Source organism: Hemicordylus capensis, chromosome 1 (assembly GCF_027244095.1).
Source record: "Hemicordylus capensis ecotype Gifberg chromosome 1, rHemCap1.1.pri, whole genome shotgun sequence".
Taxonomy (NCBI): domain Eukaryota; kingdom Metazoa; phylum Chordata; class Lepidosauria; order Squamata; family Cordylidae; genus Hemicordylus; species Hemicordylus capensis.
The window spans coordinates 182847676-182862246 of NC_069657.1; the positions used below are offsets into that span (position 1 = coordinate 182847676).

At 43.1% G+C, this 14571-nt stretch overlaps 1 protein-coding gene across 12 annotated transcripts in view; it reads left to right on the forward strand.

The window, feature by feature from the left end:
* The window catches only part of FMNL2 (formin like 2), a 386434-nt gene that overhangs the window by 348392 nt on the left and 23471 nt on the right, over positions 1-14571 (forward strand). For all 12 annotated transcript variants that reach the window (XM_053258713.1, XM_053258712.1, XM_053258711.1 and 9 more), the window contains 6 exons: positions 977-1211; positions 8437-8505; positions 8677-8757; positions 10592-10721; positions 11586-11749; positions 13595-13696. In XM_053258713.1, the coding sequence (XP_053114688.1) occupies positions 977-1211; positions 8437-8505; positions 8677-8757; positions 10592-10721; positions 11586-11749; positions 13595-13696 (781 nt within the window). The remainder of the gene's footprint in view (positions 1-976; positions 1212-8436; positions 8506-8676; positions 8758-10591; positions 10722-11585; positions 11750-13594; positions 13697-14571) is intronic.

Below are 14571 nucleotides of genomic sequence, written 5' to 3' on the forward strand. Positions count from 1 at the left end.
GCTAAGGGAGCGCAACCTGCTTTTAAGTGGTCTTGAGAACCATTGGGAGCCATTTTGGCGATAATGAGTCACCATGGAGCGGCTCCGCACCACGCAGACTCATGGCGAGACCCCCCCGACTGGGAGGCTCCAACAAGCCTCCCGCTTTCAGGTGTATCCCGAGAATGCCCTGCACATTTGCGTGGGGCGTTCTTGGACTTCCGGGGGCTGATCTCTGATCCCCGCCACCCTTACCAGCTCCGTGACAGAGCCAGTAGTTGAGTTCTCTGCTCAGCTGTTCAGTTAGGCTGTATGCATGGATCATGTGTAGAGCCTCAGTGTTTGGATCTGGTCCAAGTATGCTAAATGAAATGTAGGTGGTGGTGTCTGTATGTAATTTATTATTAAAATGTACTGGTAACTCCAAATGCTCAACAGCTATTACAGTGAGGCTATTCACACGATGGGAGAAATTCAGGCTAGCAGAGGCTAGCCCGATTTTCTCCCATCGTGAGAACCACCGGGTTCAGCTGTGAGCCCGGTGGTTCTTAAGTGGGTAACGCGTTAAACTACCCCTGCCCTTAAACCAGGTTTGTGGAGCGAGCACTCCGCAAAGCCGTTTTTAAAAATTGTGTGTTGCCGTGGTGTGGCAGCTGATGAGGAGACACCCGACCGGGAGACTAAAAAGCAGCCTCCTGGCTCGGGGGTCTCTCCAGCATGCCCTGCGCAAGAGAAGCTTATTTGACCAGCCTGCTAAAGCCAACCTGATATAAAATGGTGACACCTGCATCCAGTATGATAGTGACATAAAGTATGATGTAGCTCTAAGCATCCATAGAATTGATTATAGATTTAATAAGATGCAGTGATTTAGGATATTAAGGCATCAAAACATCATACATTAGTTGGCCTTCCTAAAAATAGCTCCTCTGTCTGTTAACATTTAGCCTCTTCTCCACTGTAAACACTTGTCTTTTTAATGTTTTGCATTGAATAGATTTGATCTGAAGACACTGCCAGTAGATTTTGTTGAATGCCTGATGAGATTCTTGCCCACTGAAAACGAAGTGAAAATGTTGCGGCTCTACGAGCGGGAGAGGAAACCCCTTGAGAACCTGTCAGATGAAGATCGGTTCATGATGCAGTTCAGTAAGATTGAGAGGCTGATGCAGAAAATGACCATCATGGCATTCATTGGCAACTTTGCAGAAAGCATCCAGATGCTGACTCCAGTGAGTGAACTCAGAACTGCCTTTAAGTAGATACTAGGATTCAATTTTAAGAATTGGATTTGTGCATATTGCAATTGTGGTAGCATTTCCTCATAGTTAGTTACTATCATTCTTCTTAGAGCTGGGCTCCAATTGTTCCCTAACAGATACTTTCTTGTATATAGTGGATTACCTCCAGTCACAGCTTAGAGGTGGCCTTGGAACTACCTAAAAATCTGGGATGGTTCAGCATGGTTGGGCAGCTGTCAAGATCCCAGGATCTCAGGAAGCCCACTGTTGACTCTGACCTACCCAAGTAACAGTCACCATGACTTCTAGCCACCTGTTTAAAGGGGCACTGGAGAAGCTGTGGCCTGTGAGAGTACAGGAGAGGGGCCACCAAAGGGCAACTTGCCAAGAGCCCTCCAAAATGTGGACCCCCCCCAAATGCTATTACTTATCTCTCTCTTTCTAATATTGAACCTGTTGGTTTGTTATAGCTTGAAAATTCAAAAAGGTTTATAGACATGGTTGACATCCAGACTAATGTTGCACACACTGAATAACATTTTGTACATATAACAGAAGAGAGGCAATTTCCACTGATCCTCCCTTCCCTCTGCATGTCCCTTCCCTCAGAGATACATTTTCATGGGGCACAGAGGGATGCAGAAGGAACAGAAGATACTTGAAAATTGTCTCTCCCCTGTGGCCTGGTGAAACATTATTTGGTGTGCTCAGCATCAGTCTGGATGACAGATACTGTTATCTCAGGGGGGCGGATAAATTGTTGGTTAAATTATATTCATTGCACTAAAACGTTTTCATCCAAAATCCTAGAGGTGCAAAATCCTAGAGGAGGTCCTAGGGTCAAGGCTTAGCACTTCTATCTTCCATTGACAGTAAAGTAAAAAATGGACTTCATTTCTTCCATTGCATTAAATGGGACTTCTTAGTGCTTATTTTTGACTGAATTGGACCTAGATTTTTATAAGATATGTATATGCTTCTGGTTTAAAAATGTTTAAAACAGGACTGTCAGTTCATTAATTAATCAATACCTAATCCAGACAGTCTTGGAGGAAATTGATTATCTAGAGCCATTTCAGACTGGCTTTCGGGCAAGCTATGGCGTGGAGACTAGGGATGTGCATTTCGTTTCGGATACAAAACGTTTTGTGCGCAAAACAGGCCGTTTCGGCTGTTTTGTAGCCAAAACAAAACACCCAATGCTCAAAACAGAAAATTTTGTAGCCAAAACAAAACGTCCCTGTTTCGGATACAAAATGTTTTGTTGTTTTGGCTGTTTTGGAACTCCATTTTGCAGTCGCAAAAAGTCCTTCTCCTTCAGTCTCCATTTTGAGTTTTGACATCTGTTTGAATTTCCAGCCCTTCCAGCCCACAGACTGGCCAGTGAAAGCATGGGCTGATCTGCTGGCAATTGCCTCCTTATTCCTTTTAAGCAAATTTAAGGATAAATTTTACCCTCATTGGCTAGTGGGGCAGTGTTCATTTCATTGTTGTTGTTTCACACTGTTGTGTATAGATCAATTGCATTTTGGGCGGGAGGGAAGTGGATGTGCATGACCTTTGGAAATCTGCCTGATTTTTTCCAAAGCTCTGCTGTTAATGTGTGATGTTGATGTTATTTGGGGTGGATTTGGGGCATAAAGGGGGCTTTGGGGGCATAAGAGTGGTTCAGGTGGTAGTGCCCCAATGGGTGCCTGCTGCCACCCAGATTCCAAAGGAATTGGGAAAAGGGCTGATTTTTAAAGAATTTCTGAAGTTGACATGTCTTTGGGGCAGATTCGGGGCAGAAAGGGGGCCTGAGGGGCAAAACAGTGGGTTGGGTGGCAGTGCTCCAAGGGGTGCCTGCCACTTGCCCTATTCCAAAGGAATAGGGCAAAGGGCTGATTTCTTAGGAATTGTTGAAGGTTATGCTTCTTTAAGGTCCCCCCCCCAGGGAATAAAGGAGGTTTCAGAAGACCCATAACTCCACCTGGGGGGCACTGGGGTAGCCGGGAGCGAGTGGTGGTGTAGTGCACACAGGGTGCCAACCACCTCCATGGGTTGCTAACCCATGGGGTGCTGGGTTATGTTGTGTCTGAGGTGTTCTGAGTATAGATTCTCAGGTAGCATAGGAGATTTTCATTGACAAACCATGAATCCACTCTCATATGCTACCAGAAAATCTGAATCTACACTCAAACATCTCAGAAACAACAGAACCCAGTACCCCATGGGTTAGCAACCCTATGTGCTCTACACCACCACTTGCTCTGGGCCACCCTGGTGCCCCCCAAGTGCAGTTATGGGGCAGGAATTAAGGAGGTCCATCATTCCCTAGGGGGAAGAACTTTACAGATGCGCAAACTCCATTACATCTTTAAAAATCAGCCCTCTGCCCAATTCCTTTGAAATAATTCTGGCAGCTTCCTTGCCCCCACTGGGCACTACCACCCACCCTACTCTGCTTTGGGCCACCCCTTCCCCCCCAACATGAAGCTATACTTTTGCTGAAACCTCCATTCTTCCCTATGGGAAAAATCCTATACTTCAAAATTTCACCAAAAATCAGTGATTTGCCCAATTCCTCTGAAATTTGGGTGGTAGTTTCCACCCATTGGGCACTACCACCCCCACCCACTAGTTTTTCCCCAGGGCCATTTTTCAAAATCCAAAACGTTTCGGATTCAGATTTTGCAATTTCGAACAAAGAACAAAATTGGGGTGTTTTGGATTGGCTGATTTCAAACAAAGAACAAAATGGGGGTGTTTCGGATTCGGGCCAAAAACAAAACAGAAAAAAATACAAAACGCACAACCCTAGTGGAGACTGCCTTGGTTGGCCTAATGGATGATCTCCAATTGGGAATTGACAGAGGAAGTGTGACTCTGTTGGTCCTTTTGGACCTCTCAGTGGCTTTCAATACTATTGACCATAGTATCCTTCTGGAGTGTCTGCGGGGGTTGGGAGCGGGAGGCACTGCTTTGCGGTGGTTCCGCTCCTACCTCTCAGGCAGATTCCAGATGGTGTCCCTTGGAGATGGTTGTTCTTCAAAATCTGAACTTTTGTATGGTGTCCCTCAGGGCTCCGTATTATCTCCAGTGTTGTTTAGCATCTACATGAAATTGCTTGGAGGGATCATCAGGAGATTTGGTGCAGGGTGTCATCAGTGTTCTGATGTCACCCAAATCTACTTCTCCATGTCAACATCATTGAGAGGGCATAACCTCCCTAAATGCCTGCCTGGAGGTGGTAATGGGCTGGATGAGGGATAACAAACTGAGACTGAATCCAGATAAGACAGAGGTACTCATTGTGCAGGGTTGGAACTTGAGAGTCGATTTGGATCTGTCTGTTCTGGATGGGGTCACGCTTTCCCGGAACAGGTGCGCAGTCGGGGGGTGATTCTGGATCCAAGCCTCTCCCTGGTGTCCCAGGTTGAGGCTGTGGCCAGAAGTGCCTTCTATCAGTTTTGGCTGATACGCCAGCTGCATCCATTTCTTGAGATAAACGACCTCAGAACAGTGGTACATATGCTGGTAACCTCCAGACTGGATTACTGCAATGCACTCTATGTGAGCCTGCCCTTGTATGTACGGTAGTCTGGAAACTACAGTTGGTCCAGAATGCGGCAGCCAGATCAGTCTCTTGGTTATCTCGGAGTGACCATACTACACCCATATTGAAAGAGCTATACTGGCTGTCGATAAGTTTCTGGGCAAAATACAAGGTTCTGGTTATAACCTATAAAGCCCTAAATGGCGTGGGCCCTTGGTATTTAAGAAAATGTCTTCTTTGTCATGAACCGCACTGCCCATTGAGATCATCAGGGAAGATCCGTCTGCAGTTGCCACTGGCTTGTCTAGTGGCTACTTGGGGATGGTCCTTCTCTGCTGCTGCCCTGAGGCTTTGGAATGCGCTCCCTGCTGAAATAAGAGCCTCCTCATCTCTGATAGCTTTTTAAAAGACGCATCTGTTCACCCAGGCTTTTAATTAAATACTAGCTTACTTGGTGCAGAGCATCTGCACCCCTAGTTTTCCCTGTCTTCCCCTCCACATCCGTTAAGCCGTTCTCCCCACCTTCAGCCCCAGTTTGTTCTCCCCCCGTTTCAGCCCCAGCTGCCACTTCCTCTCACTGGACGGTGCTTTGGCGGCCAGCCTGGCCGCCACCTCCTCTCACCAGGTGGCACTTTCTCTTGCCACTTGGTGGCCCCCTCCTCCTCTCACTGACTGGCGATTTCCCCGGCGGCCGGCCTGGCAGCCGCTTCCTCTTGCCAGGCAGCACTTCCTCTCGCTGCCTGACAGATCTTTGAAAGTGTCGCCTCAATGTGCAGCAGCTGTGAAAAAAGCTAATTCCATGATACGAATCATTAGGAGGGGGATTGAAAATAAAAATTCTAATAGTATAATGCCCTTATACAAATCTATGGTGCGGCCACATCTGGAGTACTGCATACAGCTTTGGTCACCGTATCTTAAGAAGGATATTGTAGAATTAGAAAAGGTGCAGAAGAGGGCAACCAAAATGATCACGGGCCTGGAGCACCTTCCTTATGAGGCTAGGCTACAGCATCTGGGACTCTTTACCTTGGAAAAGAGGCAATTCAGGGGAGACATGATCGAAGTGTATAAAATTATGTATGGAGTGGAGAGGGTGGACAGAGAGAAATTTTTCTCCCTCTCTCACAACACTAGAACCAGGGTTCACTCCATGAAACTGAAGGTTGGGAAGTTTAGGACCAACAAGCAGAAGTACTTTTTCACACAGCACATAATTAATCTATGGAATTCCTTGCCATGGGATGTGGTGATGGCCGCCAGCTTGGATGGCTTCAAAAGGGATTTAGACAGATTCATGTCTATCAGTTGCTACTAGTCTGGTGGCTGTGGGCCATCTCCGGCCGCAGAGGCATGATGCCTCTCAATACCAGTTGCAGGGGAGCAAGAGCAGGAGAGAGGGCATGCACTTACCTCTTGCCTGTGGGCTCCCCAGAGGCATCTGGTGGGCCACTGTGTGAAAAAGGATACTGGGCTAGATGGGCCTTGTGCTTGATCCAGGAGGGCTGTTCTTCTGTTCTTATGGTGATTGGCCTGGCCGCCGCTTCCTCTCGCCACCTGGCGCTTTCTGCTTTTCCTTTCGGCGACCAGTGGCCACTCACCTTCCTCTCCCCCTCCCCTTGCTCGCGAGATCTTGTGAGAGCTGCCATGCATGAGATTAGCCACAGATATGTCTTAGAATATTATTTTTTAAAATTTAAAATATTATTTTAAAAATATTATTTTTAAAATACTATAAATATTTTTTTTAAATTTAAATTGTAACATTTTAACTTTTTCTCTTATCATTTTGTTTTAACTAATGTTTTAACTTTTTTGTTTTTGCTTTGTTGTAAACCACCCAGGCACGTAAGTTTTGGGCGGTATGAAAATATGTTAAATAAATAATAAATAAATGATGGTTCACTGATTGATTAATTGCTATCCAATACTTAATATAGGTAGCTTCTGAGGTTTTGATGGAAGTCTTCCTGGCATCCCACCCCCCTGGAACTTAGAGAAGCTTCCCCCACAGTTGTCATGTTGCATTCACGGCCATCATGGCAAGACCTTCACAATCCCTTGTCCTTCCTGTCTTGCATAATCTCTTTTCACTCAACAGTGGATTTTAAAGGAAGAAGACTGAAAATAGAGAATTACAAGTTTACCTAGCAAAAACAACAAAGAGTCTTGTGGTGGCACCACAAAAACTCACACATTATTGTATCATTAGCTGTAGTAGACGAGAGTCCGTTTCATGAGATGCATGAAGTGCATTCCCATAACACTTCATGCATCTGATGAACTGTTCTGTAGTCCACAAAATCATATGCTACAATAAATGTATTAGCCTCTTAAGGTGCCACAGGACACCTTATGCTGCTGTTTTTGCTGCTGCAGACTAGCAGCAGAACATTACCTGGAGCAGTTGTTATTTATTACATTTCTAGACCACTCTGGGCGGTTTACAACATGTTTAAAGAACATAAAAACAAGCACCATTTAAAACACACTGCTTAAAGCAATATAAAAACAATTTTAATACAGTTCAGATTCATTTAAAACCAATTAAAAATACTTAGAAACAATTTTAAAACCTTGTAAGGCCAGGCCAAACAAGTATGTTTTTAGGGCTCTCTTAAAGGCCAACAATGAGCCTAAATTGCGGATATCTGCTGGGAGTGTATTCCATAGGCCAGGAACATCTACAGAGAGGGTTCGGCTCTGAGTCACCACCAGATGTACTGGTGGTAACTGGAGACGGACCTCTCCAGATGACCTCAACATGTGATAGGGATCATACAGAAGATGGCACTCTCTAAGGTAGCCCAGACCCAAGCTATTCAGGGTTTTAACCCCCATTTTGTATTTTGTCAGAAACATATTGGTAGCCAGTGCAACTGTTTTAAATCAGGCATCATATGGTCTCTTCAGGTTACCCCAGAGACCAGTCTGGCTGCCGCATTTTGAACTAACTTGGAAATAACTTAATATTGGAAATAACTTAATCCCTCCCCAGAGTGACACCTAAAATTGCACAGGGCAAAGAGAGCCTCCGCAGCCATATGTCTTGGAATCCTGCAAGTAACATCTCAACCAATTAATCAGAAACATTTTAATTACATATTAATTCTTTTATCAAATAATTGCTCTGGTTAACCAAACTTGCAGCCTTTTTTTCTTGTGTTTAATCCATCATATTCCAGGTCAGTTGTTGAAATGGCAAGAAAGAGAATTGTTGTAAACTGCCAGAGACTGACATTCGGGTGGTCTAGAAATTGAATGCATGCATGCATGCATGCATTTGCTTCCTGCTGAACTGTTCAGTTCTGCCTGGAGACTTGCCTATGTACAACTGTCCTGCATAAGACAGATGAAGCAAAAAACTAAGATTTGTCATACAAGAATGCACTGCAGTGAGCCTCTGTTTTGCGCACTTCTTTTCCCCTCCTCTTTCATATGCAAGGGGAAGAAATGTAACAGTTCTGATTGCTATTTGTCTACAGTCTCCCATTTTCCATCCTACTTAGCTATCAAATCAGGATCTGAATGCCGCAGCACATTCTCCTAACAACAAATCATGCTTTGTTGCTGTGTCTGAGTATGGCTATTCTCTCTTTTGCAGAAATCTACAGATTTCCAATTTTAGTTTTCAGTTAGCTATTACAGAATGTTCACATTATTTCTTATGTTTACCTTTAGCAACTTCATGCAATAATTGCAGCATCTGTCTCAATCAAATCATCCCAAAAGCTCAAGAAAATACTCGAGGCAAGTATGATTTTGCTTTTCAATTTTTGCTTTGGCTTTGACCATTTATTGTCATGTTTAGGGGATGTACTTAATTAAAATTGTTCCTTCCTTTTTTTAGCACATATCGTTACATCTTACATGTTTCTTACCATTTCTCCCCCCCCCCCCCGCCCCCCATGGTTTCTACAGATAATCTTGGCTCTTGGTAACTATATGAATAGCAGTAAAAGGGGAGCTGTTTATGGATTTAAGCTACAAAGTTTAGATCTGGTAAGTAGGGAAAAATCCCATTAAATTGACTTGTAGATATATTTTACTGGAAGATTTGTCTGCTATTCACCATTTGTTCATCATTTGGGTAACAGTGGTACAAGAGGTTATGTATCCTTTTAGTGAATTAGCTGGTGAGGAAATGAGTCCATTGGTTTAAATTCCTTGGCTCACCAAATGAAACAAAGATAAGTTCTAGTCCCTAAAAATTCTTAACCTACCATAGTTCCTGTTCTCAGTCCTGATGAAATTCTTTCTTCTATTAGCCACAACTCACTGAAATCTCTGGGAGAGAAGTATGAATTTTGGATTGGCTCAGGTTTGCAACTGCTGGAAAATCTGTTTAGCTCCATCATGCACACTGTCATCTTTTGCTGTCTCTCAGTCTCTCAGCTTTCTTCAGGGCTACATTTAGTAGCTCATAACTTTTAAAGCAATATAAAAGGAACAGAACTGAGCAGAAAACAAAGTGAATGTCGCCAGTGCGTGTAATGAACAATTAATGCCAGAAGTACAAGAATGTAGTAAACACATCTGAAAGCAAGATAACATTAAATTAATATTTCTGTTTTGATGGAAACATTAAAACTGTTACCTGTAAGAGTTGGAGATCAGATTGGAAATGGAATTCCTCTCCTTGTCCTTTCAATTAGTCTTCTTTTTATAGTATGCTTGAATGACTCTCTTGTTCTGTTTGCTTTTTCAGAAATTACAGAAAACCACTATCTAAAGCCAAAATCTGCAAGAGTCCTAGGATTTCCCCCCCCCCCCCCCACCTCTTCTCTCCTACCAGAGCTTACAATTAAAAATTTCAAATTCTGCATACCAGGCAGATTTGCTTACATATATTTTGCATAGCTTGAATTGCAAACCTGGGGGAATCTATTAGAATATATGTTGGGTCAGTCTGAGGCTATGGTGGTGGAAGTGAAACATGAAAGGGTTATGGCTAGATAAGGATTTATAATTGGGGTGGGGGCAGACGGGGGGGAAGGGATATTGTGTGGAATACAAAGGTCATGCCCATGACCATACTACCTGGATTTTTATTAGCAGACATGAGTAATGCAGCAGAGCTCCTGCCTGCACGAGCCTCTGATCATTGTTGGCCATGGGACTTCAACTCCATGCACACAAGAGAGATTTTCATCTTTGAACAATGGGAAAGCTCCAGTTGCTTTTCTAGATCACAGATAGAATTGCTTGCTTTGCTGTGGATCCCCAAAGTCTCAACGTCCTGTAGGTTTTTTAAAAGGTTAGGAGTGGGTGGGAGAAATAATCTTGGTTTCCTAGGATTCATGGAAATGATTTTAATCTGCACTAGGAAGCAACGTTTTTTATATTTGTTATTGAGCGGGATTCAGAGAAGCACAAGCTGAAGGATGCTTGTGGAAGGGGGCTCTCCAGCCCTTTCTTCTCCAATCTGTGCCCCCCCACTGCTCCCCATGCCATTTTATTTTGCCACAGGAAGGAATGCTTCTTTTACAGTGTTAAGATACATACTTGTCGATTCTAACAACAAAGAAAAAAAGAATCCTTGCTTTTAGATGAAGCACAGATGTATCTCAGCAGTTATCATCTTTGAAGGGGCTTTCCCTCCTGTGGGAGAGAGAATGGGGAATATGTGTCTTATAAGATGGTGTCTTTGTATTAAAAATCATTTCAGTGTTTTAAAATTTACTGCCGAGATCTGTTTTAATAGATCAAAAGGTTTTTAACTGATTGATCAAACTGATTAATTGACAAAATATTGCACTTTTCTGCCTGCCTGCCTGCCTTTCTAACATCATTACTGTAGCCTAATCTAACATGCTTTTTTGCCTTTTATTTACAGCTGTTGGACACAAAATCAACAGACAGAAAACAAACCCTATTGCACTATATATCAAATGTTGTGAGGGAGAAGTATCAGCAAGTATCACTTTTTTACAATGAACTTCACTATGTAGAGAAAGCTGCTGCAGGTAATGTGACCACGATTCACTGCCCATGTATACGAAGTGCATTCAGATCCATTCCATGCATCTCTGGCAAACCATGCGTCACCAGACTCTAGAGAAGTCTGTATCATAAAATGAAACAGGACTGGCTTGTGGAAGATAAGACAGTCACCTAAGAAAATGTTCATAAGCATTGCAAGTTACAGAGGCATCATCATTTCAAATGGCATTCTTCCCTTTGAGCAGTCTCCTCCTTTTTATTGATCCTTCCTACTCCCTCCTTGTGACCCACTTCTTTGACCTCCTTTACATGTGCCTGTACTGGCAGGGATCTCATGCATCCTTGGTGCTCCCACATCATTCTAATTATGTGCGAAGATTTCCACTAGGATGCTTCTTCTTGATGTCGCATCACAGTTGTGTCAATGTGCCCTCAGAAGGCACTGTCTGGGTGGAAGTCTTTACATAAATGACTTGGATAGATATAGTAAAATCTGTGAAGAAAGTGGCAACTGTGCCAGTACAGGGCGTCTTAAGCAGTGTCTTCCCTGAACTACCCTTGCTCACTTTTGTGTTTCACTGGATTCACCCTTCCTCATCCCTGCTCATAATTTCTTACCTCTCTCTGCCATCTCAGTCTTATCTATCTGAGGTAAACTTGAAGACCAATTTGTCACTTTGGCAATCTGTATAGCACCAGAGATACAGTAGTTTGGGGGTCTTTCTAGTAGTAATAGCTGGCAGCTAATGAAAATCTCCAGAGTCTTCAGGCTTATTTGCCGTGCTTTGCTACATGAGATATTTTTAATGAAGCTGTTAGAGATCAAATAGGCAACATGTTTTCTCCATATTAACATTTTGGGATGCATTTCTTTTCCTCGCCTTTAGTTTCCCTTGAAAATGTTCTATTGGATGTAAAGGAACTCCAAAGAGGCCTGGACCTAACAAAGCGAGAGTATACCATGCATGACCATAACACCATGTTAAAGGAATTCATTCAGAACAATGAAGGAAAACTAAAGAAGTTACAGGATGATGCAAAAATCGCCCAGGTATTTCATTTGCTGAAGTGTTCTAATCATCTTGCTATCAGGGTCCGAAAATGAAGGAATCTCTCACCTTTTCAAGATGAAATGATCCTTAGGATCAGAATGATTTAGCTTGGTCTGTGTTCTGTTTTCAGTAATAGTTAGCATTGGTGTAACATGCTGGTTTCAACATTTGTCATGTAAATCAGTTCCACACTTTCCATTATAATTTGTTTCCTGCAGGTACCCTAGCATTTCCCATAGCAAATACTGTATGGCATGGTCAACAAGTCCACGCCCTCTATATCTGTCAGGAAGGTGCTGCTGAATAAGGGCTTCCAGGCGTGTGTGTGTGTGTGTGTGTGGGTGTTTAAAGACACACATCTCTTTAAGAGGATCACCAGCCCTTTTACGTATGGACCCTCTCTTAGAGACCCTCATGGGCTTCACAGAATGATTTTTAAAAGTCTGCACAGTAGAAAAAGAGAGATCAAATTCGGATGTGAGAGATTTCACTAAGAAGTACAGGCACCAAGTAAGAACCAAACCTAGTTGAATGTAAGAGGTCTGCTGGAACAATGTCCATTTGGTCCGATTTAAAGCAGCCACCTGTTGAGACTATTTATGAGTAGGTGCCCTATGTCTCTCCACTCTTGATTCAAACCGCTCTATTCTTGACACACCGTAAATCTCAGAGAATCCAGTGGTCATATGACACATTTTTCAAGCCAGCCTTTGTTACTAAGCCTACTAAAGAAACTTTCTCCCCACAGAATGTATTCAGCTGCTCTGTGGTTAAGTGGGAGGGGGATACTTTTTCTCTTTAAAAAAAAATGTCACCATCGCTGAAGCTTCTGTGACTATGAATATGACCGGATCATTATGAATATGACCGGATCATTTCCTGCCTCATTCTAAATGGAACAAAATGGCAATCACAACTGGCCTGTTGACAACTTTCTCAAAAGCTGTTGTGGCAGTGAAAAAGGGTTAAAAAGTTTCTGAAACACCACCACCCCTCCCCCAATTCCTGGTCTCCATTGAAAGGGGTGAGTGATTAGCACATAACTGCTTCAGGCACAATTCACATTATCCAGCTTTTCTGTTCCCTGAAAAGTTAAAGGACAAAACTGAAATGGGTTTCATCTTGGTTTTCCTGACAAACAATGCAACATCAATAGAGAGAGTTGTCCAAGATCTGGTTCTACCAAGAAGGGGGGTGGTTGCTCCTGCAGGGGTGCATTCTGCATCACACTGGTGATATTTGAAGTACTGCAACCACAAAGGCGGGGAGCATGGTTATCTCCATGCTAGCAGTATTTGCTCCAGAAGAGGCAGAAGACTATACATTGCAGGCTCAAATGTGTAAGTGCAAATGGCACAGATGTAAAAGAAAGCAAGGGCACAACGCCAGTTTTTCTTGATGACTTCCAGTGCACAGGCATTGGGGTTTGGCTTGTTTGTTTTTGACAAAATGTGCTTCGGTGATTCTCAAACTTTTGGGACTTAGTAGTAATGGAAAAGGTCAGCTACTGATAAAAGTAGCTCAAGAGCAAGTCATCCCAAAAATTATTTTGGGTGGTAGAGAGCCTCCTGTGAGAAAGGCAAGAAAGAGGAGGGAGTAGTCTCATAAAGTAAAATGTCTCTTTATACTAACCAGAGCAGGGCATTCCTCTGAGAGAGTAGATAGAGATTCTTTCCTGGAATATTCTATCAGGAACTGTATCATTTTCTTCTCCTCCTCCACTCTTTTTTTTTTTTTTTGCATGTTAATTTTTGTTTAAGCAGCATCTTGTATAATTTTGATGCAATTTGAGATTTGTTGAATCCAGGAAAAGAAAAGAAAAACAGGTTTTGTCTCTCTTTCAGGATGCCTTTGATGATGCTGTGAAATACTTTGGAGAGAATCCCAAGACAACACCTCCCTCCGTCTTCTTCCCAGTCTTTGTCCGATTTGTGAAAGCTTACAAAGTAAACAGAGTCTTAATTTGCATTTTACATTCTTATGAATGTGGTTCTGCTTTTTATACCAAGCCTTACTTTTGATGGGAGTTTCCACCTATAGGGTAGAATAAAAACCAGAGACTTACATACTGTGCAGAACCCTGCCGACCCAAGAGCGGAGTGTGTGTGGTGACTGCAAATGTTTGGAAAGCCTGTTGTTGTTGCTGCTGCTGCTGCTGCTGCTAGTGAATGTGGAGACCCTCTGTGGCACTTAGAATCACATCATTGCTATTGCGACACTGCTCCCATTGGGAGTAATGGGAGCAGCATCACTATAGCAGTGACACAATCCTTAGGAGCCACAGAGGTTCTCCACATTTGCTAGCAGTGGCAATGAGCTTTCTGGTCATTTGTAGCCAGCATGCATGCCCTACTCTTGAGTCGGTGGGTTGCTGCACAGTGTGTTAAGCCAGAGTACTGAAGCTCCACCACCATGGTCTGTGAAGACCCAAAGTAGACACACTTAGCACTGAGACCACTATTGATAGATATAGGTATATCTTTATCTTCATGAATGGCAAACAGACAGCGGTTAAACTTCAACTATCTCAAAGGTATTTTGTTAGCAGAGACAAGGGAGCTCTAGTGGTCATGAGTTAAATCAAAGTTTTGAAGAGCACTAAGACTCAGGATGAGGCCTTTCTCTATCTAGTTTTGGAAAAGTGACCAATCTGAAGAACTACAGGGGTACATGAGTTGTCTCTACTATCTCTACAACTTGTGATGTACTTACATGTTATGCTTGCTCATTTTTTAACAAGTGGCTAATTTTGTAATCAGTTGTCCTTCATAATGGAAAGGGTTTACCAGGGAGTTATTCAGACATGGCTTCGTGCAATGTC